General features: G+C 44.2%; 1 protein-coding gene across 2 annotated transcripts in view; it reads left to right on the top strand.

The window, feature by feature from the left end:
• Positions 1–27,187, top strand: part of LOC126194744 (carotenoid isomerooxygenase) — a 340,536-nt gene that overhangs the window by 185,813 nt on the left and 127,536 nt on the right. For both annotated transcript variants that reach the window (XM_049933010.1, XM_049933011.1), the window contains exon 2: positions 12,884–13,010. In XM_049933010.1, the coding sequence (XP_049788967.1) occupies positions 12,884–13,010 (127 nt within the window). The remainder of the gene's footprint in view (positions 1–12,883; positions 13,011–27,187) is intronic.

The following is a 27,187-nucleotide window of genomic DNA, read 5'->3' as shown; positions in this document are numbered from 1 at the left end:
AGTAAACCAAAGCACATCTCCGTGGTGACATTTTGTGTGCCGTAGAGCTTGCTATACTTGTGTTGTCAAATAATGTCAGGTATCACATAGTTTATGATCTCGGCTGTACGTCGTCACGTGACCAAGCTTTGCTGCTGCAAAGGCCGTGGGTCCACTCCTTACAGGCGTGGTCACATAAAGAACCGGTTACGGTGTTTATGCCCGAGAAAGAGAGGAATTCTATCTGGTAACAACTGCAGTGACATCAGCGTAGGCCTTGACAAAATATCGGCTTCGTGCAAACACTTGCAATTACTATGTATTGAAATCCAAAATTATGCGCTTCACGAAATGTAATGGCGTGGCATCACCTGACTATTTCGGTTGGAAAAAAATGTGGAATTTGTTGTGGGACGTCGTGGAACATTCAACCCTATAGTTTCATAAAGTTCCGATAGGTGGCAGCGCTATACGTAGCTTACAAAATGGCGTCTGTAACGGAGGTGCGTTCAAACCAGAGAGCTGTCATTGAGTTTCTTTTGGCAGCAAAACAGAGCATCGCAGATATTGAAGGGCGATTGCAGAACGTCTATGGAGACGTGGCAGTGAGCAAAAGAGCGGTGAGTCGTCGGGCGAGGCGTCTGTCATCATCGCAACCAGGACACGCTAACCTCCCCGACCTCTCGTGTGCTGGTCGACCGCACACAACTGTGACTCCTGCGGTGTTGGAGCGTGTGGACATTCTCATTCGATATGATCGACCGATCACAGTCAAATACCTCTCTGCTCAACTGGACGTTTCTGTTGGTAGTGCTGACACACTTGTCCACCAGTCAGGGTATTCAAAGGTGTCCCCCCCGCTAGGTTCCTCGTCACCTAACATAAAGAGCATAAAGAGCAACGAAGGACAGTTTGTGAGGAATTGCTTGTGCGTTTCGAGGCCGATCGTGACAATTTTTTGTCGAGCATGGGTTCATGTCTTCGAAACAGAAACAAAACGGCAATTTGTGGAGTGGCGCCACATCAACTCTCATCCGAAGAGAAAGCTCAAAGCGCACCCCAAGCCGGTAAAGTCATGGAACTGTGAATGGGGTTTTCAGTTTGATGGCTTCCCTCATGATGGAACGATCAACTCCGAAGTGTACTGTGTTCCCCTCAGGAAACTGAAGAAACGACTTCCGCATGTCGTCGCCACATAAACGCAAACGAACTTCTCCTTCCACATTGCAAAGCAAGCCCGCTTACAGGTTTACGCACACGAGACCAGCTCACAAAATTTCATTGGACTGTTCTTCCTCATCCACCCTACAGCCCGACTTCCATCTGTTTGGCCCAATGAAGGATCCAGGCCATGGATGATGTGGAAGTTATTGATGTAACACGACTTTGGCCCCGACGTCGACCAGGAGAGTGATACCATGCAGGCAGACAGGTCTCCCTAGTAAGGTGGCGTAATGTCGTCGCATTGATGGCCGATTATGTTGAAAAATAGTATTTTGTAGCCAACGGAGTGGAAAATACTATGGTGTGTCGGAATCCTGATAAAAACCTACCTGCTTTCAGAAAAAATTTTATATTACTTACCGAGCGACCCTCGCAAATAAATAAAACCACTTTCGTCAACATGGATTCCACCTCAGTGACTTATCCATCCTTTAGCGTCCTCTCCCACTTCATCAGTGTCATTCATTTCTCGTTGATATGGTCAGTTCTTTTCCGCTCGCTTTTTTCGTGCTCTTGTTACGAGGCAACACAGAGCGCAACGTGCAACTGGGGCTCTTCGTGACTGCAGGTTTGCACCTGCAATCATGCAGAAACAAGCTACAAACTCACCATGTGACCAGTGCGACAGAAATAACGAGAGATACTCACTACTCGTTTCACGGCCAGTAAGACGCACTCTAGCTAGTGGGAAGTTTTATGCTGGGAAAGGTCATGGAGATAACATAAAACTCCAACGAATGAAGCAGACACAAGGCTGGCAGGAAGTGAAAATTACTAAAGTAGGAATTGTTATAGGAGAAACGGAAAATTGTAGATGCAAATATGGCTAGGGGAAAGACGAATGTTACCCGTAGGAAAATTAAAGACAGCTTTAGAGAAGAGAGAACCAGCTGTACAAATATTGTTAATGCGTCAGGATTGGCCAGGAGGGGAAAGCAGTAGGTACCCGTTGAGGTGAAGAATAAAACATAGTTTAAACTATATGAAGTTTCAATGCCGTAAAGAAAGGCAGGCCCGGAGAAGCCGCCGAGACTGAATGCGCCCAAGAGAGCAGGTGAGGAGGCAGTCTGATCGGTTTGGAAGCTGCCAGCAAAAGAGAGCGAACGGCGTGTCCGCTACCGGCAGCCGGCCGCGGTTCCACCCCCACTTGACCACCTCCAAGCCTCCCTATTGGTCGGTCAGATCGTTAGACGTGTAGTTCGGTAGCCTTACGTCGTCAGCAACACGTCAGTTTAGCTGCTGATGGTTCAGCACGTGAGTTTCTGGGCAACGTGACTGAGACGCTGCAACTTACCGCCAGGCAGAAGGCACTGATGAACATCAAGTGAAAAAATAAAAATCAAACTTTATACTAATAAATCCATTCAGTATCGTCCCTCACTGTACAATATCAAGAGAGCGGATGGTAAACCAGTAGCCTACCATCCATGTAAGGGAAAGCTGAAAGATGGGAGGAACACAAGAGAAAAAAGATTGAAAACAATGTTATGTAAAGGGAAGAGGTAGTAGAGAAAGATGTAAAGGGAGATGTGATACCTCAACAAGAACTCGGCAAACCACTGAAAGACGTAAGTTGGCAGAAGGCATCTGAAGTAGACGACTCAGAAATATTGAGAGCCTTCGAACAACCAGGCATGAAAAACGTGTTCCACGATATATTTGGGATCCACGAAAATACCTTGGAACTGAGAAAGAACGTAATAATCCTAATCCCAAAGAAGACTTTTGGTGACAGATGTGTATATTACAGATCCATCAGCATAATAAGAAACGATTGCAAAATACTAACACGAATTATTTACGGAAGGATGAAAATTCTGGTAGAAGCCGAACTCAGTGAAGATTAGTTTGGATTCCGGAAAAATCTGTTCTTTGCAGGTAGACTGAAGAAAGTTAAACCTAAGTTTATAGAAGTTGTTGATTTGCAGAAAGCTTTTGACAATGGCAGACTGAAGTTCTGAAGATAACATGGTAAAGAAAGGAGCGAAAGATTACTTAAAACTTACACAAAATCCAAACTGCATTTCTGAGAGTCGAAGTATGCGAAAAGGAAGAGGCACTTTTGAAGGGTCGTAGCCTGCCCGTGATGTTATTCAGTCTGTACATTGGGCAGGTTATGAAAGAAACCATAGAGAAATTTTGGGATAGAATTAAAGTGCAGGCAGAAGAAATAAAAACTTTGAGGTTTTCTGATGACAATATAATTCAGAGACGACAGAGGATTTGGAAGATCAGTCGAACAGAATACATAGTGTCCTGAAACCAGATTAAATGAACAACTCGAATAAAAGTTAAACAAGGAAAATGGAGTGTAGTAAATTGAGTCGGGTGATGTTGAGGGAATCAGATTACAAAATGAGACATAAAAAATAACAGATGAGATTTGCTTTCTCGGTAGCAAAACAACTGACGATGACCGAAGTGTAGATGCTATCAGATTCTGTAGACTTGGAGTAGCAAGAAAAATGTTTCCGAAAAGGAGAAACATTGAGACATCTTATATAATTTTAAGTTATAGAAAGTCTTTTCTGAAAGGATATGTCTATAGTGTAGCCTTTTATGGAAGTGACAAACTGTTCAGACAAAATCAGTAGATTTTGACACACAGAATAATACCGAAGATTAAATGGGTGTATAGAATAAATGACGAAGAGGTACTGAATGGAACTGGAGAGAAAAGAACTTCAGAGCGCAACTGGACTAAACGAAGGGATCACTTGATAGATCACGTCCTTTGGTGTCAAGGAATCAAGAATTTCGCAATGGAGCGATTGTTGCTGTTGTGGTCTTCAGTCAAGAGACTGGTTTGATGATGCAGCTCTCAATGCTACTCTATCCTGTGCAACTTCATCTCCAAGTACCTACTGCAACGTATATCTTTCTGAATCTGTTTAGTGTATTCTCTTGGTCTCCCTCTACGATTTTTACCGTCCACGCTGACCTCCAATACTAAATTGGTGATCCCTTGAATATGCCTTACCAACCGATCCCTTCTTGTAGTCAAGTTGTGCCACAAATTTCTCTTCTCTCCAATTCTATTCAATACATCCTCATTAGTTATGTGATCTACCCATATAATCTTCAGCATTCTTCTGTACCATCATATTTTGAAAGTTTCTATTCTCTTTCTGTCCAAACCATTCATCGTCCACGTTTCACTTCCATACATGGCTACATTCCATAAAAAAACTTTCAGAAACGACTTCCTGACACTTAAATCTATACTCGATGTTAACAAATTTCTCTTCTTCAGAAACTCTTTCCTAGCCATTGCCAGTCTGCATTTTATATCCTCTCTACTTCGACCATCATCAGTTATTTTGCTCCCCAAATAGCAAAACTCATTTACTACTTCAAGCGTCTCATTTCCTAATCTAATTCCCGCAGCATCACCCGATTTAATTCTACTACATTCCGTTATCCTCGTTTTGCTTTTGTTGACGTTCATATTATATTCTCCTTGCAAGACACTGTTCATTCCGTTCAGCTGCTCTTCCAGGTCCTTTGCTGTCTCTGACAGAATTACGATATCATCGGCGAACCTCAAAGTTTTTATTTCCTTTACATGGAATTTAATTCGTACTCCGAATTTTTCTTTTGTTTCCTTTACTGCTTTCTCAATATACAGATTGAATAACTTCGGAGATAGGCTACAACTGTGTCTCACTTCCTTTCCAACCACTGCTTCCCTTTCATGTCCCTCGACTCTTATAACTGCCAATTGGTTCCTGTACAAATTGTAAATAGACGATCGCTCCCTGTATTTTACTCTTGCCACCCTCAGAATTTGAAAGAGAGTATTCCAGACAACATTGTCAAAAGCTTTCTCTAAGTCTACAAATGCTAGAAACGTAGGTTTGCCTATCCTTAATCTATTTTCTAAGATAAGTCGTAGAGTCAGTATTGCCTCACGTGTTCCAACATTTCTACGGAATCCAAACTGATCTTCCCCGAGGTCGGCTTCAACCAGTTTTTCCATTCGTCAATGGAGAGAAGTGGGAGATAAAAGTTGTAGAAGAAGACCAAAACTTGAATATAGTAAGCAGGCTTTTTTTTAGGCTTAGGGTTTCAGTACTTACGCAGCGATGAAGAGGCTGAAGACGATACACTAGCTTGATGAGCTTCATCAGATCATCTCCGGACTTAAGGCCACGACAGCAAATTCACCATCTGCTAGCATATCAGCCCTATTAAAACGTCAGTTGGTTTCGAATGGGCCTCTTGTTCTTAGAGTACGCCTGAGGACAGGCCTGTAAGCACTGAGTGCAAAGATTTGGCCACAGTCCAATGTACCTGAAGTCGACGTCGCGTCCTTGTACGCTCACAGCCTTGAGTTCCGCAACGTCCGGCACGTGGCTGCGAGCCACTGACTGATTTTGCATCACAGGCTGCAGGACGTCTGGACTGGACTCGCGGTGCAGCGCGTCTGCGGCGAAGGCAGACTGCGCTCATGCTGTGCAAACCTGAACTTCCACTCCAGCTCTGAGTATCGACTGTTAGACACAGACGGTCGAATCACAATGGATTTTTCCATTACTTTCGTGTTTCTCTGTTACCGTTAAGTAATGTCAAACGGCGCGTCAGCTGATAAACTATCAGCCTGGTGCTGAGTTTGCGAACTAGCTCCAAATCTAGGGAAGTACATACAGTGCACCTCGCGAAACGTGAAAGCTTTGTTTACATTGGCTATTGAATTAACCCCTTGACTACCAATTTTAATTCATAAACGTTAATTATGGTTATTTAATTGATGTTTAAGCCAGAAGTAACAATACGAAAAAATACACTACTGGCCATTAAAATTGCTACACCAGGAAGAAATGCAGATGTTGTACGGGTATTCATTGGACAAATATATTATACTATAACTGACATAAGAATACACTTTCACGCAATTTGGGTGCACAGATCCCGAGAAATCAGTACCCAGAACAACCACCTCTGGCCGTAGTAACGGACATAAGTCCGGGCATTGAGTCAAACAGAGCTTGGATGGCGTGTACAGGTACAGCTGCCCATGCAGCTTCAACACGATACCACAGTTCATCAAGAGTAGTGACTGGCGTATTGTGACGAGCCAGTTGCTCGGCCACCATTGACCAGACGTTTTCAATTGGTGAGAGATCTGAAGAATGTGCTGGCCAGGGCAGCAGTCGAACATTTTCTGTATCCAGAAAGGCCCGTACAGGACCTGCAACATACGGTAGTGCATTATCCTGCTGAAATGTAGGGTTTAGCAGGGATCGAATGAAGGGTAGAGCCACGGGTCGTAACACTTCTGAAATGTCACGTCCACTGTTCAAAGTGCCGGCAATGCGAACAAGAGGTGACCGAGACGTGTAACCAATGGCATCCCATACCATAACGCCGGGTGAACGCCAGTGTGGCGATGACGAATACACGCTTCCAATGAGCGTTCACCGCGATGTCGCCAAACACGGATGCGTCCATCATGATGCTGTAAACAGAACCTGGATTCATCCGAAAAATGACGTTTTGCCATTCGTTCAACAGGTTCGTCGTTGAGTACACAATCGCAGGCTCTCCTGTATGTGATGCAGCGTCAAGGGTAACCGCAGCCATGGCCCCTGAGCTGATAGTCCATGCTGCTGCAAACGTCGTCGAACTGTTCGTGCAGATGGTTGTCTTCTTGCAAGCGTCCCCATCTGTTGACTCACAGATCGAGACGTGGCTGCACGATCCGTTACAGCCATGCGGATAAGATGCCCGTCATCTCGACTGCTAGTGATGCGAGGCCGTTGGGATCCAGCACGTCGTTCCGTATTACCCTCCTGAACCCACCGATTCCATATTCTGCTAACAGTCATTGGATCTCGACCAACGCGAGCAGCAACGTCGCGATACGATAAACCGCAATCGCGATAGGCTCCAGTCGGACCTTTATCAATGTCGGAAATGTGATGGTACGTATTTCTCCTCTTTACACGAGGCATCACAAAACCGTTTCACCAGGCAACCGCGGTCAACTGCTGTTTGTGTATGAGAAATCGGTTGGAAACTTTCCTCATGTCAGCACGTTGTAGATGTCGCCACCGGCGCCAACCTTATGTGAATGCTCTGAAAAGCTAATCATTTACATATCACAGCATCTCTTTCCTGTCGGTTAAATTTCTCGTCTGTAGCACGTCATCTTCATGGTGTAGCAATTTTAATCGCCAGTAGTGTATTTCCAGCCCTTTAATTTACTGAGGTGGTTGGGGGAGGGGGGGGGTGTTGTGTTTGGGGTAGGACATAAAGGAGTATTCATAAATACTTGCATTGTTGGAGAATACGAAGCAGGCCGTTGTGGTCGAGCGGTTCTATGTGCTTTAGTCACTGTACGGCTGGTCCCGGCGGAGGTTCGAGTCCTCCGTCGGGCAGGGGTGTGTGTGATGTCCTTAGGTTAGTTAGGTTTAAGTAGTTCTAAGTCTAGGGAACTGATGACTTCAGATGTTAAAACGCATAGTGCTTAGACCCATTTGAACCATTTTCAGAAGATGACTACGCAAAAACATACTCAAAACAGAAACATATCACAGGACAGTGCATCTCACCAAGTGTGTAACTTACTCTACAGAGGATTGGCATGGGCTTAGTTTGTGATGTGGTCAATTCGTGGTTGCAAGTCGCTTCCACAATGTGTCCGTGAAGGCGCGAAGGCATCTCGCATTGCGGCTCTGCTAACTGGGTTGCCTATCTGCTGGTGCGAACTAATTCGATGTGGCAACACGCAGACAAGGGTTAACAATGAAACTTGAGGACAGCACAACTACAGGTGCAGTCTGTAATTATAAAAGCTCTGCTAACCATCAATAGGATTTACCTGTGGGACATCGATACATAGGAATAACAGGCAGCAAATTGCAACTGATTATCAGATAAGCTATCACGGGCCACATATCTCCCGGTGGTAATCAAAGGATTAATAAATCACAACAAAATGGTTCAAATGGCTCTGAGCACTATGGGACTTAACTGCTGTGGTCATCAGTCCCCTAGAACTTAGAACTACTTAAACCTATCTAACCTAAGTACATCACACACATCCATGCGCGAGGCAGATTTCGAACCTGCGACCGTAGCGGTCACGCGGTTCCAGGCTGTAGCGCCTAGAACCGCACGGCCACTCCGGCCGGCTAAATCACAACAATAAACTGTCACGTCATACAAGTATTTGGCGGTAACAACGTGTTGAATTATGAAAAGTAGCGTCTTAGGTACAGTTGTGGATGAAAGCAAATGACAGACCACTAATCATTAGCACAGTACTGGGGAACTCAAGTTTGTCTTCAGAAGAGAGTGCTTGGGTCATGCTTGAATAATTTTCAGTTGTTTGGGACTGACACAATACTCTGGTGCGAGATTCTGACACAGACAAGACGGGTTGCTAACGCGATTACTGAGGTCTGAAGATGATCCACAGAGCTCGAAACATATGACGTAATACTGAAAAATGTGCAACTCAGACTGAAGAATAAATGATAATTGTGTTAAATATCAGTACAGTTATTGATTCTCTATGGACGAATGTTTCGGCTATAATGTTCATCTTTTTGGACAGTAATTCAAAATCGCAAATTTCATGATTTATAGAAGTTGACAAAAATCTTGAATAGTTGGAAATAGCAGGTAGAAAACAGTCATGAATTCAGAGAAAACGTACAAAAAGTGAAGGGTTTTAAGAAGAAAACACAACAGAAGAGAGGAGGAACATGGACATAAGAAAGAAGATAAGAGAGCAAGAATTAAGTATTGGGAAGCTAAAAAAAAAGAAAAGAATATGGTATCACGAAGAAGTTGTTTCACATACCCTCGAATTGGTATGATGATGATGATGATGATGATGATGATGATGATGATGATGATGATGATGATGATGATGATGATGATGATGATGATGATGATGATCTAAAACTACTGGCACCAACAAATTAAAAACTCAACCAATTACTAAAGATAACAGAAGTATTCAGCAATGATATAAATATGGCTTTTGGAACAGACAAATGTAAGAAAAATAGCATAGTCAAGGGAAAGCACACTAAACAAGAAGATTACTTATTGGATTACTACAGCGACTGCATAGAAGTGATGGAAGAAACAGATGCCTATAAATATCTAGGATACAGACAAAAAATAGGAATAGATAATACAAATATTAAAGAAGAACTAAAAGAAAAATATAGACAAACAAAAATACTGAAAACAGAATTGACAGCAAGAAACAAGACAAAAGCTATAAATACCTATGCTATACCAATATTGACCTACTCATTTGGATTAGTGAAATGGAGTAACACAGACCTAGAAGCACTAAATACACTTACACGTTCACAATGCCACAAACATAGAATACATCACATACATTCAGCAACAGAAAGATTCACATTAAGCAGAAAGGAAGGAGGAAGGGGATTTATCGACATAAAAAAACTTACATTATGGACAGGTAGACAATTTAAGAAAATTCTTTCTAGAACTAGCAGAAACTAGCAAAATACACAAAGCAATCACTCATATAAATACATCGGCTACACCACTGCAATTTCATAACCACTTTTACAACCCTCTAGATCACATAACATCAACAGATACGAAGAAAGTAAATTGGAAAAAGAAAACACTACATTGCAAGCACCCGTATCATCTAACACAGCCACACATCGATCAAGACGCATCCAACACATGGCTAAGAAAAGGCAATATATACAGTGAGACGGAAGGATTCATGATTGCAATACAGGATAAAACAATAAACACCAGGTATTACAGCAAGCATATTATTAAAGATCCCAATACCACAACAGATAAATGCAGACTTTGCAAATAACAAATAGAAACAGTAGATCACATCACAAGCGGATGTACAATACTAGCAAATACAGAATACCCCAGAAGACATGACAATGTTGCAAAAATAATTCATCAACAGCTTGCCTTACAACATAAACTTATAAAACACGTTCCTACATACAAGTATGCACAACAAAATGTACTGGAGAATGATGAATACAAATTATACTGGAACAGAACCATTATAACAGATAAAACACCACCACATAACAAACCTGACATCATACTCACCAATAAAAAGAAGAAATTAACACAACTAATCGAAATATCCATACCCAATACAACAAATATACAAAACAAAACAGGAGAAAAAATTGAAAAATACATCCAACTGGCTGAGGAAGTCAGACATGTGGCATCAGGATAAAGTTGACATCATACCAATTATATTATCAACTACAGGAGTCATACCACACAATATCCACCAGTACATCAACGCAATACAGCTACATCCAAACACATATATACAACTACAGAAATCCGTAATTATTGATACATGTTCAATTACCCGAAAGTTCCTAAACGCAATGTAACATATACTGTACAGTTAAAAGGAAGTCACGCTTGATCAAGGTCCGCGTCACTTTCATTTCGAACCAGACCTAAGGTCTGAGAAAGGAAAGAAATAATAATAATAATAATAATAATAATAATAATAATAATAATAATAATAATAATAATAATTTGGCTGCTCCTATCTAAAGAATTCATCCAGTGTTCCGTGTAAACGGATCAGGATTTGTGGTGGCGTTCTACACTTATACCGCGAAATGCTACGACATACGGCGAGGTACCACTTTTTATATGGACGAGGCTACACGTTGTCAAGTGGCCACACCTTGTTCGTGTTACGGGCAGGAATACAGTTTGTTTGTCGAGTATTAAAAGGCAGTGCCAGCTGACGAACCGGTCAGTGTGTTTACATTCGGGAAAGATAAGGATGAAGTCACCGGTCGTCTGGCAAGTGCGGCACAAGGGCGCACTGAACATAAAGTCTGAATGGACTTCTTCCTACTGCATTAACTAGCTCTTGATCTTTATGAGCAGGCTGTCTCGGTACATTTAACGTCTACCTTCAAGACACTGCCAATTCAGGGTTTTCAACATTTCCGTGACCCATTTCGGCATTGGTATTGGCCTGCTTTGTATACGCACATCTCTAGTAAGCACTACTTGTTCTGGGTCCCAAACACATATGTTACATTAAGCAGCGCGAAGTGGCCGCGCGGTTTGAGGCGCAATGTCACGGATTGCGCGGCCGCTCTCGTCGAAGGTTCGAGTCCACCCTCGTGTGTGTGGTGTGTGGTGTGTGTGGTGTGTGGTGTGTGTGTGTGTGTGTGTGTGTGTGTGTGTGTGTGTGTGTGTGTGTGTGTGTGTGTGTGTGTGATTCTTAGCATAAGTTAGTTTAAGTTAGTTGAAGTCGTGTGTAAGTCTAGGGACCGATGACCTCAGCGCCGCTGATGGCCGATAGGTTCTAGGCTCTTCAGTCCGGAACCGCGCGGCTGCTACGTCGCAGGCTCGAATCGTGCCTCTGACATGGATGTGTGTGATAACCTTAGGTTAGGTTTAAGTACAGGGTGATCAAAAAGTCAGTATAAATTTGAAAACTTAATAAACCACTGAATAATGTAGATAGAGAGGTAAAAATTGACACACATGCTTGGAATGACATGGGGTTTTATTAGAACAAAAAAAGTTCACAAGATGTCCGACAGATGGCTCTGGATAGCAAAACTGCTACCGTGACGGGTGAGAGGTACGCCGATATGTTACAGAATCGCATCATCCCCAGCCTGTCTAATAAACACCTGCTGGCTGCACCCCATATTGCTAGACGCGTGAAAGATCTCTTGCGCGCGTTGTTTGGTGATGATCGTGTGCTCTGCCGCCACTTTCGTCATGCTTGGCCTCCGAGGTCCCCAGACCTCAGTTCGTGCGATTATTGGCTTTGGGTTTACCTGAAGTCGCAAGTGTATCGTGATCGACCGACATCTCTACGGATGCTGAAAGATAACGTCCGACGGCAATACCTCCCCATAACTCTGGACATGCTTTACAGTGCTGTTCACAATATTATTCCTCGACTACAGCTATTGTTGACGAATATAGGTGCACATGTTGAGCATTTCCTGTAAAGAACATCATCGTTGCTTTGTCTCTGTTATGCTAATTATTGCTATTCTGATCAGATGAAGCTCCATCTGTCGGACATCTTTTGAACGTTTGTATTCTTTTTTGTTCTAATAAAACCCCATGTCATTCCAAGCATGTGTGTCAATTTGTACCTCTGTATCTACATTATTCCGTGATATATTCAGTTTTCAAATTTATACTGAATTTTTGATCACCTGGTAGATCTAAGTCTAGGGGACTGATGACCCGAAATGTTGTCCCATAGTGCTTGGAGCCATTTGAGCCACTTTTTATGACCTCAGCAGTTTGGTCCCTTAGGAATTCACACACATTTCAACATTTTGTCACTTTAATTTGCATTTAAGGTCAACTTTCAGTACCAAACATCATCCGTCTGAGATTGGTCCATACTTGATTTTGTCCCCCGCAACTAACGAAGCGTCGTATGGTGATCTTATTGTTTCGTGTTTGTATTTGTGTTTTCCGGAGAGAGCTGACTTGATTTCATGAGCCCCATAAACACTTGTCTGAATACGGAGGTTCGATGACTGACTTCGGCGCCGAGAGGGCTCTACTGCCGTGATTGAGATCGTATCTGAGCTGTAAGCGTAGATAGTGGGTGTCTGGTGATAGTATGCTGATTTGCTTCTCCTGATCCAAGAATGATTAGCCGAGGCTTTGCGTGCTTTTTCAGGTGGGCGAGCCCGATCCTGCGGAGAAGGCCAAGCCTGGGGAACGGCTGTACCCCAACTGCGACACGTCGGTGTGGCTGAGGTCCTGCACGCACGAGGTCGAGCAACCGCTGGAGGGCACCGTCACAGGTGAGCGGACGCACCACGCTACTGTCCTTACCCATTCACTGAAGTAACTTCCGTTTACCAAAAAAAATTCAGAATGAAGTTGCAGGATTTTACAATACTCTGAAAGTACATACACTACCGGAAAAAAAATTAGTACACCTGGAAAGACGACGTTGATTTTGATCCGATGACGCAATTTGCGCCGGCCGCTGTGACTGAGCGGTTGCAGGCGCTTCAGTCCGGAACCGCGCTGCTGTTACGGTCGCAGGTTCCAATCCTGCCTCGGGAATGGGTGTGTGTGATGTCCTTTTTTTAGTTAGGTTTAAATAGTTCTTAGGGGACTGATGACCTCAAGTCCCAGGGGATGGGACGGATTAAGGATTTGTATGTGTGGAGGATGGTAGAGGGGTGCAACCCCCATGTCTGGCCAGAGAGGAGTTTGAGGAGTCGGAGGCGGTTGTGGGCTTTGGATTCGATGGAGCGGAGATGAGGGATCCAGGTGAGGTTACGGTCAATGGTGAGACCAAGGTAGGTGAGGTGGGGGTGAGGCGGACAGGACGGGCGCAGACAGTAAAGGAGAAATCCAGCCGCGCGGGATTAGCCGAGCGGTCTAGGCGCTGTAGTCATGGACTGTGCGGCTAGTCCCGGCGGAGGTTCGAGTCCTCCCTCGGGCATGGCTGTGTGTGTTTGTCCTTAGGATAATTTAGGTTAAGTAGTGTGTAAGCTTAGGGACTGATGACCTTAGCAGTTAAGTCCCATAAGATTTCACACACATTTTTTTTGAGAAATCCAGGAGCCGGAAGGAGTGAGCGGTACGACCTACGATGATTGCCTGGGTCTTGGAAGGATTGATTTTCAAGAGCCACTAGTTGCATCATTCAGCAAAAAGGTCAAGGTGATTCTGGAGAAGGCGTTGGGACCGTTGGAGGGTAGGAGCGCAGGCGAGGAATGCCGATGTGCGGCCGAGCGCCGGCCTTTAAAGCACTTCGGCGGATGAGTACCTCGGAACTATTTTCCATCACGTTGTTTGACGTGTGAAAATAGTTCTGGGATCTGCAGCACCCTCTTCCTTATGTTTATGTGGGCCGGTAGTGGCCCCTGGTGGCCGCTGGTGTCTTTGCTGTGTTGTTGTTGTTGTTGTTGTTGTTGTTGTTGTTGTTGTGGCCGTTCATCAATATTGCCTGTCGGTTGTGTAGTGCTTTGGTGTGCCTGCGAAGCGGGCAACCCGCGGCTGCAGGCTGTCAATTTGGTTGCTGATACTCTAGGCGCCGTGATGTCTAGTAGAGAAGGCCACAGCAATGGTAATGGTTTCAATGTCGTCCACTAACAGATAATGTGGTGGCGTAGCTACCAGAGCGCCATCCATGTCTATCCTTTAATAGGGAACGGTCACAGGCAGAAAGCTCAACGTTGAGGAAACGTGTGAAGCAAGTAGGCAACCATGCCACAGAGAGGTATTTATGCTTCCTACAGCCAACTGAGCGAGTTTGAAAGGGGGCAAATTGTAGCCTTCCGAGTGGCGGGATGGTCCTTTCGGGAAACTGCCACACAATTTGGACGGGCTGCGTCAGTTGTGCAATGATGCTGGTACCAGCGGTCACGTGAACATTCTCACTCCTGTAGAAGAGGTTCTGGACGCCCAAACTGCACAGACGCCCACCAGGATCGTCGCATTGTACAGCCAGTAGTGACATATGGCTACCACAGGACAGATAATAGAGCTTAGGAGCCAAGACGCGTCAAAAGGAAGTGTTGCGAACCGGGTATTAGCAGTGGGACTACAGGCGCACACGCGCACACACATCTAGTCCGTCTTTTACTCACTACACAGCATCGATGTGCACGACTCGACTGGTCCCGTCAGAGCATCACTTGGAAGACGGAATGGCGCGCCTTGGTCTTCACTGATGACAGCAGTTTCTACCTGCACGCAAGTGGTGGTTTGTGCCGTGCGTGGCTCATGTGCCCGCCACCATGTATTTTACATCCTGTTTTGAACGTACTTCCACCTCATTACGTTAATTTAAATTACTGCTGTCACTGAGTTGCTGCTTTGCTCAATCGTGAGCGGAGCTAGCAGCGCATATCGATATATCCCCTGTCGTAGTATCTTTGCTGGACTGCTATTCCTTCCCGCTCATTGTCTGTTGTGGGTTGCGAGTTCGGGCTGCCAGTCAGTTGGAACGCGTCTCGATCGCAGTCCGGACCTGCCAGTCGGGGAGTTGCAATGCGGCACTCGTTCAGTCGGGTTGGAGCAGCAGTGAGGTCTGCGTCGACATGGCTCGCCCGACCATTGCCTCCACGCAGTACTTGAGCCGGGCCACAGTCTTGGTGGATCGTCGGTCGGTCGTCCTACCGGGTGACGTGTTTTGGCTCTCCGATAGTTTGAGTCGTGCGTGTGCTTGTGCGCGCATCGACTCCCGATCTGTCTTCGTGCGTGCTTAGTCATTGTTGTGTATCATTCAAGTCTTAGTGCAAGTGTTTGGCAGGTTGTGTGTGCAGTTGGAGTTATTTCCACTGACGACGATTTTAGATGTTGTCGGCATTCTGCTGGAGTCGGTCGGTTGTTGCGGACGAGGGAAGTTAACCCCGCGCGGTGCAGTCGGCTGGGGCCGCTGGCAGTCCCTGCTCAGTGTCTGGGCGTGTGTGGAGCTGTCCGATCGCTACGAGCTTCGAGGTTCACCAACCCAGGACGTCAAAGTTGAGTAGTGGCTTCAACTACCCAAGCCACGTCTATTCATGCTGTGGTGGTTCGCTTCGGTCCATAACTTTCACAAAATTCGCAAAAGATTTCACTGGCTTTACAGTTTTTTGCTGTGGGAAATTTTTCTATAGAACTTACCTGACAACTGACAGGACTTGTGATTGCAGCAAACATTCTGAAAACACGTGGCTCGGAGAGGAACAAACACGATCCTGATTATCCACTGTTCACAGCGTACTAGTTCAAGATGCATTCCACCGCGAGAGCGGCGCCACTATCTACTATTACGCATGCTGCATGCAAACGGAAGTTTCTTTGTAAACAGCCCTAGTATTACGCGTTCTGCCCGAAGGCATGTGTCCACAGCGTTGCTCACCATGCCCTACTTCTTTCTGCTTCTCTCTTCAGACCTCTTCTGTAAATACAAACTGTTCCTCTGTTGTGTTCGTATTTCACTTTGTGCTTCACGTCTCTCGTTGAAGCGATGTAACCAATTTTGCCGCGTAAAGTGCGTCGCAGTCTACCGTCCCATTCAAACTATAGTCTGATTTACATTAGTTAGCATCTGATGTCTAAGGGGAAGTTTACTATCTTTGGCCCGAAAAAAGCATGTTCTTTCTAGAATTTTTTTCACGGGATATGTTATGGATATCAATGTCAAATTTGGTCAAAATGTTTGATATTTCCTCTACATATTGGATTTTTTTCGATTTGAAATGTCGAAGAGCAAAGGCGGAAGTGCCGTCGAAACGAAATAAAATTTCGATGTAGACCTCCACGCGCGGTATGTCACAGGTAAACCGGCTGGTCTGAAATCAAAATTGAGTTGACGTTAGCGAATTATATAAGATTCTTTAGGAGTTGTACCTCGCTTAAGTTGTTTGGACCATAGGAAACAAAATGGCGGCCATTTGAACAGGTTTTGTTTTCATCGATTTTTCGACTTCGTTGGTCAAGTAAAAATATTTGTAGTTGATGGATCGGAATAAAAGTGGTAAAACTCCTAGACGATTTAGTAATCTTCGTCGGAAATAATCATGCTAATCGGTTCAGTAGATTTGAAGTTGCCATATTGCGCGATAAAGTCATTTCGAGAAATACGCGTTTGAAGTTTTGACTACATATAAACGCAATATTATGCAAAGTACGTTCAGTCTGCTATTCCAGGTCCATAAACTAGTCCGTCCTCTTCCTCATAGAGGCCATTCTGCTCGATCTGCGCTGCTCCAGAGCCGCTCGTACAGCCGGTGACAAGCGGTTTTCGGACGCTTGAATCCGGTGGTGGTCCGAATGCTTGGCGAACTACGTCGAATAGTCCCAGGGTGACGTCCATCGTTGTCATGGTCTTCAGAGTTGCTGAATACCCTTCATTGAAGCTGCTCACTGCCAGGAAAGTCGCAAACTCCACATTCTTCGCACCAGAGTGCAAATGCTTGGGGGGCTAACTTCCAAACACACGCGTTCAAACTTTCATTTGAATTTTGTGTTTCCTCCCAAGCACCGGTACAATAACTCGTCCTCCGAAAGAAAAAAACTGGTGCGTGAAAAAGGCAGATTTCAGCCACGTGCTTTTTTTTTGTTCAAACGCGAATAACAAACATTTCCGTTCCGTATTCGGGAAAACTGTTTCAGGTGTGGATTCTAAACACTTTAATGGATCCAAAAGTGCAATTTAAGAAAAACGATTTTTTGAACTAAAAGATAGTAAAACTCCCTTTAAGGTCCGAACTTGCGATGTTCTCGCGACAAGTAGTCTATTGTCTGCAGCCATCACAGCGTTCTGCTCCCCAATGTGGTAGAAGAGATCGCTTTAAAGTCTCTCTCTCTCCTACAAAAAAGTTAGGTAGAAAGTCTGAAACTCGTATGTAATACAGGTCTCTATGTTGTACTTAACTATGTTCAAAATCCGTTCTTAATTTTAATTAGGACCGGAATTATGTTCGTTTATTTCAACCGTCAGAAATTTTCTCATCCGCGAAACAACTTCAAAAGTAACACGTCATGTCTCGAAAACTGTTAAACTCACTAAAAGTGGCGTTCAAAACTTAAGGACGGAAGTAACTTTCGTATGAAATGTCACTTCCAAGTAAGATAGCTCGATGAAACTTGGACCATACATAGAAAAACGTGCTACAGTATAGTACCAGAAGAACTACGCAATGAAACGAACAGATATGACTTATTCAAAGACAATAATTACACCGAAGTCACCGCGATTTATGATGGCCCTGGCTATCGCAAAAAGCGGGACGTCGTTCTTAAATATGTGATCACCATGGGCGGCAGTGCATGCTTTGCATCAGGTTTCCATGCTGGAAACAAGGTCGTTTGGACGTGATGCAAAATGTCTCCCAAACGCATCAAACACATGCTCGATGTGATTTAAGTCGGGGCAACGGCCGGGCCAATCCATTCGCCGAACGTCCTCTCATCCCAAGAACTGCTTCATCTCCCATGTTCATTGCGGTCGCGCACTGTCATCCATAAAAATATCAGGACAGAATGCACTCCTGACAAGACGCACATAGGGAAGGAGAAAATCGTCACAACATTGGCCGGATTGTGTTCCGTATTCCAAGATTTGTAAGTCACTACGTCCATGCAACATTATGTCTACATCTACATCGATACTCTGCAAAACTCATTCAAGTGCCAGGCAGAGGGATCATCGAACCACCTTCACAATTCTATATTATTCCAATCTCTTATAGCGCGCGGAAAGAATGAACACATATATCTTTCCGTACGAGCTCTGATTTCCCTTATTTTATCGTGGTGATCTTTCCTCCCTATATAGGTAGGTGTCAACAAAATATTTTCGCATTCGGTGGAGAAAGTTGGTGATTGGAATTTCGTGAGAAGATTCCGTCACAACGAATAGCGCCTTTCTTTTAATGATTTCCAACCCAAATCCTGTATCATTTCTGTGACACTGTCTCCCATATTTCGCGACAATACAAAACGTGCTGCCTTTCTTTGAAATTTTTCAATGTAATGTCAGTCCTATCTGGTAAGGATCCGACACCTCGCAGCAGTATTCTACAAGAGGACGGACAAGCGTAGTGTATGCAGTCTCCTTATTAGGTCTTACATTTTCTTTTCTAAGTGTCCTGCCAATAAAATGCAGTCTCTGGTTAGCCTTTCCCACAACATTTTCTGTGTCTTCCTTCCAATTTAAGTTGTTCGTAATTGTAATACCTAGGTATTTACTTGAATTTACGGCTTTCAGATTTGACTGATTTATCGTGTAACCGAAGTTCGAGTTCCTTTTTATCACTCATGTGAATGACCTCACACTTCCCGTTATTTAGGGTCAACTGCCACTTTTCGCACCATTCAGATATCTTTTCTAAATCGTTTTGCAGTTTGATTTGATCTTCTGATGACTTTGTTAGTCGATAAACGACAGCGTCATCTGCAAACAACCGAAGACGGCTGCTCAGATTGTCTCCCAGATCATTTTTATAGATAAGGAACAGCAAATGACCTATAACACTATCTTGGGGAACGCCAGAAATCACTTCTGTTTCACTCGATGACTTTCCGTCAATTACTACGAACTGTGATCTCTCTGACAGGAAATCACAGATCCAGTCACATAACTGAGACGATATTCCACAAGCACGCTATTTCGCTACGAGCCGCTTGTGTGGTACCGTGTGAAAAGCCTTCCGGAAATCCAGAAATACGGAATAGATCTGAAATCACTTGTCAGTAGCACTCAACACTTCATGTAAATAAAGAACTAGTTGTTTCACAGGAACGATGTTTTCTAAACCCATGTTGACTGTGTGTCAATAGACCGTTTTCTTTGAGGTAATTCATAATGTTCGAACACAATATATGTTCCAAAATCCTGCTGCATATCGACGTTAAAGATATGGGCCTATTATTTAGTGGATTACTCTTACTACCTTTCTTGAATATTTGTGTATGCCGCGCGGGATTAGCCGAGCAGTCTAGCGCTCTGCAGTCATGGACTGTGCGGCTGGTCCCCGCGGAGGTTAGAGTCCTCCCTCGGGCATGGGTGTGTGTTTTTGTCCTTAGGATGATTTAGGTTAAGTGGTGTGTAAGCTTAGGGACTGATGATCTTAGCAGTTAAGTCCCATAAGATTTCACACACATTTGAGCATTTTTTTTTTTAAATATTGGTGTGACCGGTGCAACTTTCCAGTCTTTGGGTACTGATCTTTCGTCGAGTGAACGTTTGTATATGATTGTTAAGTATGGAGCTAATGCATCAGCATACTCGGAAAGGAACCTAATTGGTATACAGTCTGGAGCAGAAGACTTGCTTTTATTAAGTGATTTAAGTTGCTTCACTACTCCGAGGATATTTATTTCTACGTTACTCATGTTGGCAGCTGTTCTCGATTCCAATTCTGGAATATTTACTTCGTCTTCTTCTGTGAAGGTATTTCGGAAGGCTCTGCTTAGTAACTCTGCTTTGGCAGCACTGTCTTTGATAGTATCTCCATTGCTATCACGCAGAGAAGGCATTGATTGTTTCTTGCCGCTAACATACTTCATATACGACCAGAATCTGTTTGGATTTACTGCCAGGTTTCGAGACCAAGTTTCGTTGTGGAAACTGTTATAAGCATCTAGCATTGAAGTCCGTGCTAAATTTCGAGCTTCTGTAAAAGATCGCCAATCTTGGGAATTTTCGCATGTTTGTTTCGTTGTCGACCGACACCATAACACCTGGACCACCAAAACGATCATGTTCGACAATGATCCAGGTTGCAAAACGTCTTCCCAGCTCTCACCATATGAGAGTATTCAGAGACAATCTGCTCTCATCCGAGAAGAGAACGCAACCCCACTCCTCCTTGCTCCAGCCCCTATTCCCACAGCACCGTTACAGACGGTACGGCCGATGTGCCGGTGTCAACGGGACACAATGTACAGGTCGTCAGGCAAAGCGAACACTCGTGAAGTCGCCGTCCCACTGTGGCACGTGAGTTTGCGTGCCTTGCGGTCCTGTTAAATGTGGTTACAATTGCACCTGCTGTTTGACGCGAGTTCTTCTGGCCTTTTGCGCAATGTAGCGGCATTTGCTGATGTAGTTAACCGTGGTGGACAACCTCCTCTCCTTCGTGTAGCAGCGCCTGTGGTTCGGAACGCTCCCATGCATTTGAAACAATGCTGTGAACAATATCAAACTCTTGGGACATGCTCGTTACACTTAACTGTTCTTCCAGTTTCCCGACGATTCTTTCCCGTGTGGAATCATCCAATGTTGTTTTCCGGCCCACGTTGTAATGAACACCACCACCACAGCGCAGCAAACCTACTCACTGATTGACACACAGTGTTTTCCCTTTTCTTCAACTTCGTCGTGTTGCGGCGCTAGCCCCATCTGACGTTATAGCCACGCTGTCCTCACATCGTGTGACGTCCATTTTTCTGTGCACAACTTGGTGACCTCTGGCATCATACACCCTCACTTTCATCGGTATCCACCAAATCGTTAATGTGGTACATTACTTAATCTATCTCGCCCTTAGTTTCTGCAGAGCTGTGAACTATTTTTTTTCCCCAACGGCAAAGTTAAGTGCTATCGGGCTGGGCTAGCACTTGCATTGGTAACCGTCCTGTCTGCCGAGTGCTGTTGACAAGAGGGGTGCTGTCAGCCCTTCTGAGCCAAAGTGAGGAGTTACTTAATTGAGAGAGAGAGCGACTCCCGTCTCGTAAACTGACATACGGCCGGGAGAGCGGTGTGCTAACCACATGACCCTCTATATTCGCATCCAGTGACGTCTGTGGGCTGAGGATGACACGGCGGCCGGTCGGTTTCATTGGGCCTTCCGAAACCTGTTCGGACGGAGTGAACCTTTTTCGTTGAGTACTAAAATATCGGCATTTGGTATGTATAAGCTTGGAAAACGGCTTTTTCTTTGTTTGGAGGGAGAGATGTAGTCTTATGCAGCTGTTACTCAATACAGACTAATCGAAATCTCATGATTTCCTTTCATTCTTTTCCAGACCTTCCCCCTATTAGTCCTTCCGAATCTTTCCCTTCTTGAACTACTACTACCACTACTACTACTTTTCCCCTATCCTTCTTCGCCTTCAATTTTGCACTTTTCTTTTGCTCTTCTTCACTTTTTTCCGATTGTCACAAAATTGAACCCCTATAGAAATGGTGCCCACACGGCACGCGATCCAGCTGCAGTACCCTTGTCACGCCACTGACCCAGGAGGAAAAATGACCCTTTTTAAACCATACAGTTCAGGGCCCACTGGTCTGTTCTACAGCATGGATTACACTTTTTCTCTCAGTTATTGTGGTGACCATGAACTTGTTAAACCTACTGCTGCCTTCTATGCTATCATGGCTATGAAGTGGGTGAGTCAAACGAGAGAATGTGATGACAACAACAGAATTTTCGTAATGCTGAAAATATCTACTTCTACTCGAGGTAATTTCATTGCGACGTTAATTTTGTGTTAAGATGTTTTCAAGTGCTGTGCTGTGTTGCAGCTTCTCGCGTGTCTTACACACATGCCAATGCGCTGCTGTGTGGAATGCTGGTGCGCCATTTGCTAGGTAATCTGTTCGACAACTATTTTCCAAGCCATACCGGTTTAGAGTGTAATTTATCATCCTTTGCAGCCTCCACTGACAGTTTGAGGTACTATTGCTACGTAGTATAGAGCTCGGCAATTTCCATATGATGATGCAGATCGCCCAGTAACACGTACACAGAACTGCCTCTGCCTGCATGCCATTATTAATTATGGCAGCTGACCGGCTGTCCTCGTAGCATACTTTGGTTTTTCCGTCCACAGCTTAGTAGAAATACAGCCAGGACGAGGCGTAAAAGTTCTGGTGTCAGCCTTTATTAGTTATTACATGTTTGCCTTACGTTATATGCATGTATTTATTTTTTTCGCAGCCTACCAGTAATGGGCGCATATCCAGGGTCGAGTTCTGAGGGAAATCACAGTTGGTTTTGCCCCTTTCCTCTCCCTCTCATTGAACTTGCGGTTACACTCACTTTTAACATGCGATAGAGACTTGTTTTAATCCAAGGGACAGTGCACTGAAAACCGATGGAAAAAAGTAAGTAAACTGTCTATTATTCCCAAAGTAGTCGTCGTAACTCTAAGTGGATTTGCACGATTTTACCCAGGCGTGCACCCCTTCGACCAAAGCAAATCGACGGCCACCAATGTCTCTCTTCAGGGCTCCAGAAATAGGGAAATCGTGTGGGGAGACATCGGATCAACGTGCTGCAAAGGCTGTTTCGAGTACGCTGCAGAAGTTTCTCCGGGAACCACTTACACATGCTCCGTACAGTCTCGATCTCTCCCCTTGCAGTTTCCATATTTCTTGAACCCTAAAGAAAGACATTCGTTGCCGTCGATTTGCTTCAGACGAATTATGGTTCCGTGGGCAACCGCGAACAATTTTTTCAATGAGGGCGCTGCTTGTCTTGTCTCGCAGTGGAATAAATGTCTTACCAGTTATGGCGATTACTTGCGCGTCTTTCCATGCCTGTTTAGCCACCAGCATAATATTTCGCACCTTTCTATAGACCACAGCCGGCCGGAGTGGCCGAGCGGTTCTAGGCGCTTTAGTCTGGAACCGCGCGACCGCTACGGTCACAGGTTCGAATCCTGCCTCGGGCATGGACGTGTGTGATGTCCTTAGGTTAGTTAGGTTTAAGTATTTCTAAGTTCTAGGGGACTCATGATCTCAGAAGTTAAGTCCCATAGTGCTCAGAGCCATTTGAACCATTTTATAGATCACATCTTATCTAAGTGAAGTCTTCTTACTGAATGCTGCATCCTGAATGAATCCATTTTATTAATGACATATACCCTGAGAGAATGTATACTTGGGAATAGTAATGTTGTAATTTCGAGAAGCTCAAACAAAGTCCGCTGACTGAATACTGTAGCGGATTTTGGACGACTCTACGTTGTGGCCGACAGGTTCAAGGCGCTTCAGTCTGGAACCGCGCTGGTGCTACGGTCGCAGGTTCGAATCCTGCCTCGGAATGGATGTGTGTGATGTCCTTAGCTCAGTTGGGTTTAAATAGTTCTAAGTCTAGCGTCTTTACAGATGAATGGAAAAACTGACAGAAGCCGACCTCGGGGAAGATCAGTTTGGATTCCGTAGAAATGTTGGAACAAATGAGGCAATACTGACCATACGACTTATCCTAGAAGCTAGATTAAGGAAAGGCAAACCTACGTTTCTAGCATTTGTAGACTTAGAGAAAGCTTTTGACAATGTTGACTGGAATACTCTCTTTGAAATTCTGAAGGTGGCAGGGGTAAAATACAGGGAGCGAAAGGCTATTCACAATTTGTACAGAAACCAGATGGCAGTTATAAGAGTCGAGGGGCATGAAAGGGAAGTAGTGGTTGGGAAAGGAGTGAGACAGGGTTGTAGCCTCTCCCCGATGTTATTCAATCTGTGTATTGAGCAAGCAATAAAGGAAACAAAAGAAAAGTTCGCAGTAGGTATTAAAATCCATGGAGAAGAAATAAAAACTTTGAGGTTTGCCGATGACATTGTAATTCTGTCAGAGACAGCAAAGGACTTGGAAGAGCAGCTGAACGGAATGGACAGTGTCTTGAAAGGAGGGTATAAGATGAACATCAACAAAAGCAAAACGAGGATAATGGAATGTAAGTCGAATTAAATCGGGTGATGCTAAGGGAATTAGATTAGGAAATGAGACACTTAAAGTAGTAAAGGAGTTTTGCTATTTGGTGAGCTAAATAACTGATGGTAGAAGTAGAGAGGATATAAAATGTAGAATCGCAATATCAAGGAAAGCGTTTCTGAAGAAGAAAAAATTTAACATAGAGTATAGATTTAAGTGTCAGGAAATCGTTTCTGAAAGTATATGTATGGAGTGTAGCTATGTATGGAAGTGAAACATGGACGATAAATAGTTTAGTCAAGAAGAGAATAGAAGCTTTCGAAATGTGGTGCAACAAGTCTAGCGGACTGATGACCTCAGATGTTAAGTCCCATAGTACTTAGAGCCATTTGAACCATTTGACGACTCTACGTTTTACGTAACACCGCCGCTGGCAGTGATAATAGACTCAGTTAGCGGAAGAAGAGTGTCCACAATTTTTTTTCAGGTATGTAATATCCGGCTGAGACTCCACACTGATGGTGAGATCTCGTAAAGTTACCAAATTGTGGGAATTTCGGTTACTAGGTTTCACCGTCTGTTCCAAATTCTTCCATAAATTTTTTGTGGGATTAGCATCAGCTGATTTAGCTAGCGAATCAAGATGCGAAAAAGTGTCTGAGTTTTCGTAAGACCTGTGAACACGGCTGTTGTCATCTTAGAAAAAAATGGTTCAAATGGCTCTGAGCACTATGGGACTCAACATCTGAGGTCATCAGTCCCCTAGAACTTAGAACTAATTAAACCTAACTAACCTAAGTACATCACACACATCCATGTCCGAGGCAGGATTCGAACCTGCGACCGTAGCAATCGCGCGGTTCCAGACTATAGCGCCTAGAACCGCTCGGCCACCCCGGCCAGCTGTCATCTCGGCAAAATATTCATCATGAAGATTCAGAAGAAAGGATAAGCCATGGCCACCTAGAATGTGTAAATAAACGATGTGTTGAGTTCTACCTGTAAGAAAATCCTGAATCCAGTCACAAATTTACTCTGATATTTTGTAGGCTCATATTTTATTAACTAAACGAATCTCAGAGCAATGGAATGCTGCAGTTTGCAACAGATTCCCGAGTCGAACATCTTACATGTTTCTTCAACTATCATTCTCCATTCGGATTGCATAAATAATTATCGTGTTGCAGTAATTGCACAATGTGATTAAAAGTATGCCGACACCTCTATGGAAAGTGGAACTGACCACTAGAAGCCAAGTGAAGTGGACCCACCAGTATAAAAGGAGGCGAGGATAATTGTCTTGTCAGTAGAAGAAGTAACAGCAGGAGAGATCAGTGACTTCGAATGTGGAGTAGTCATTCCATGTCACCTGAATAGCGATTCCCTCAGGGACATTTCAACCAGCTCAAGTCGACTGTTGGTGATGTAACTGCGAAGTGAAAACGCAAAGGAACAACCACAGATGAAGCGAGACCAGGCAGGCAGGGGCAGACGAGTATTGCAGAAGGTGACTGTAAAAAAACTGCATGAAATCAGCCCAAGGAATCACCCGTGAGTTTCAAAGTGCTACCAGCAGTCCACCTAGCACAAAGCCTGTGTGTAGGAAATGAGAGAGAATGGGCTACAGAGCTGGAGGACCTCCTCACAAACCACATATTTCTGTAGTCAGTGATGCGTGACGCTTGAGGTGATGTAAAGAGTGACTCAACTGGACAGTGAATGACAGAAAACAAGGGTTTTCGAGTGATGAGTCACACTATACCCTGTGGCAGTCCGTTGGAAGGATTTCGGTTTGGCGAATGCCTAGAGAATGTTACCTGCTGTTATGTGGAGAACAAAAAAGTACAGAGGTGGTGGTGTTCCGGTATCCCGGTGTTTTCCTTAGTTATGGAATGGTCCGGAAGGATGTGGACACATTTTACTGCAATGTTTACTGCTTACAGTAGAGAAATAGGTCGGCGACGTAGACTGAATCAGCGTGACAAGCACCCTGTCATAAACCAGTATCTGCGAGACAGTGGTCTGTGGCCAGTAAAGTTCTTCAAATTGACTGGCATACCCAGAGCCCGACCTCATCACAGTGGAACACTTTTGGGATGAATTAGAATGGCGACTTCGCTTCAGACCTCACCGTGCACCGTCACTAGCTTCTGCTCTTGAGGAAGAATGGGCTACCATTCCTCCACGGACATATAGAAACCTGACTGAAAGTGTCATGAGCAGAGTTCAGGTCGTCAAAAAGCCGAAGTGTGGATGCACTCCATCTTAATGACCAGTAATAGGTGTTTGGGTGCTTTTGCCAAGTTGGATCATATAAGAAGGTACACCCAAGAGTCCAATTCATAAGCCGTAACTGTTTGTACGGCTTTCAGCAGATGACTATTTCCACCTTGCCATCAGATGGCTTTCGTTTCTTCCTCTGCTCCATTTACTAAACATTCGGCGGAATTCTGCCGATTTTATGATTTAGTTGGGGTTGTGCTGTGTCAAACCACATGTCAGATGGTGTAAGTTTCTATCTGCCGTTGGTCGTAATGCTTATCGTGGTAAGTTAACTTCTGGCATTACTTTATGTAAGAAAAATGCCAAACTGCGCCATGGTTTGGAAGTAAAGGCTAACTGCAGGTACATTGTAGGTCGCAAGAAAGTAAACTTTCAAATTACAGAAGCGCAGGTGAATTTCTCAGGTCTTCGGAGCCACTGGTTATCGATCAGTCACGTGCTTGCAGGCCACAGTCACAGTACTAGTTACATACTATAATGCAATTTAAGTAAAAGGGATTAATAAGTAAGAAACAATATGTAAGGTATAAGAGAAACCTAAGAAATCAGTTTGTTACTAGCAATGAGGCTAAACGCATTACTGACGT

Source organism: Schistocerca nitens, chromosome 7 (assembly GCF_023898315.1).
Source record: "Schistocerca nitens isolate TAMUIC-IGC-003100 chromosome 7, iqSchNite1.1, whole genome shotgun sequence".
Classification (NCBI taxonomy): domain Eukaryota; kingdom Metazoa; phylum Arthropoda; class Insecta; order Orthoptera; family Acrididae; genus Schistocerca; species Schistocerca nitens.
The sequence above is the reverse complement of the archived record's forward strand: the minus strand, read 5'-3'. Positions and strand labels throughout refer to the sequence as shown.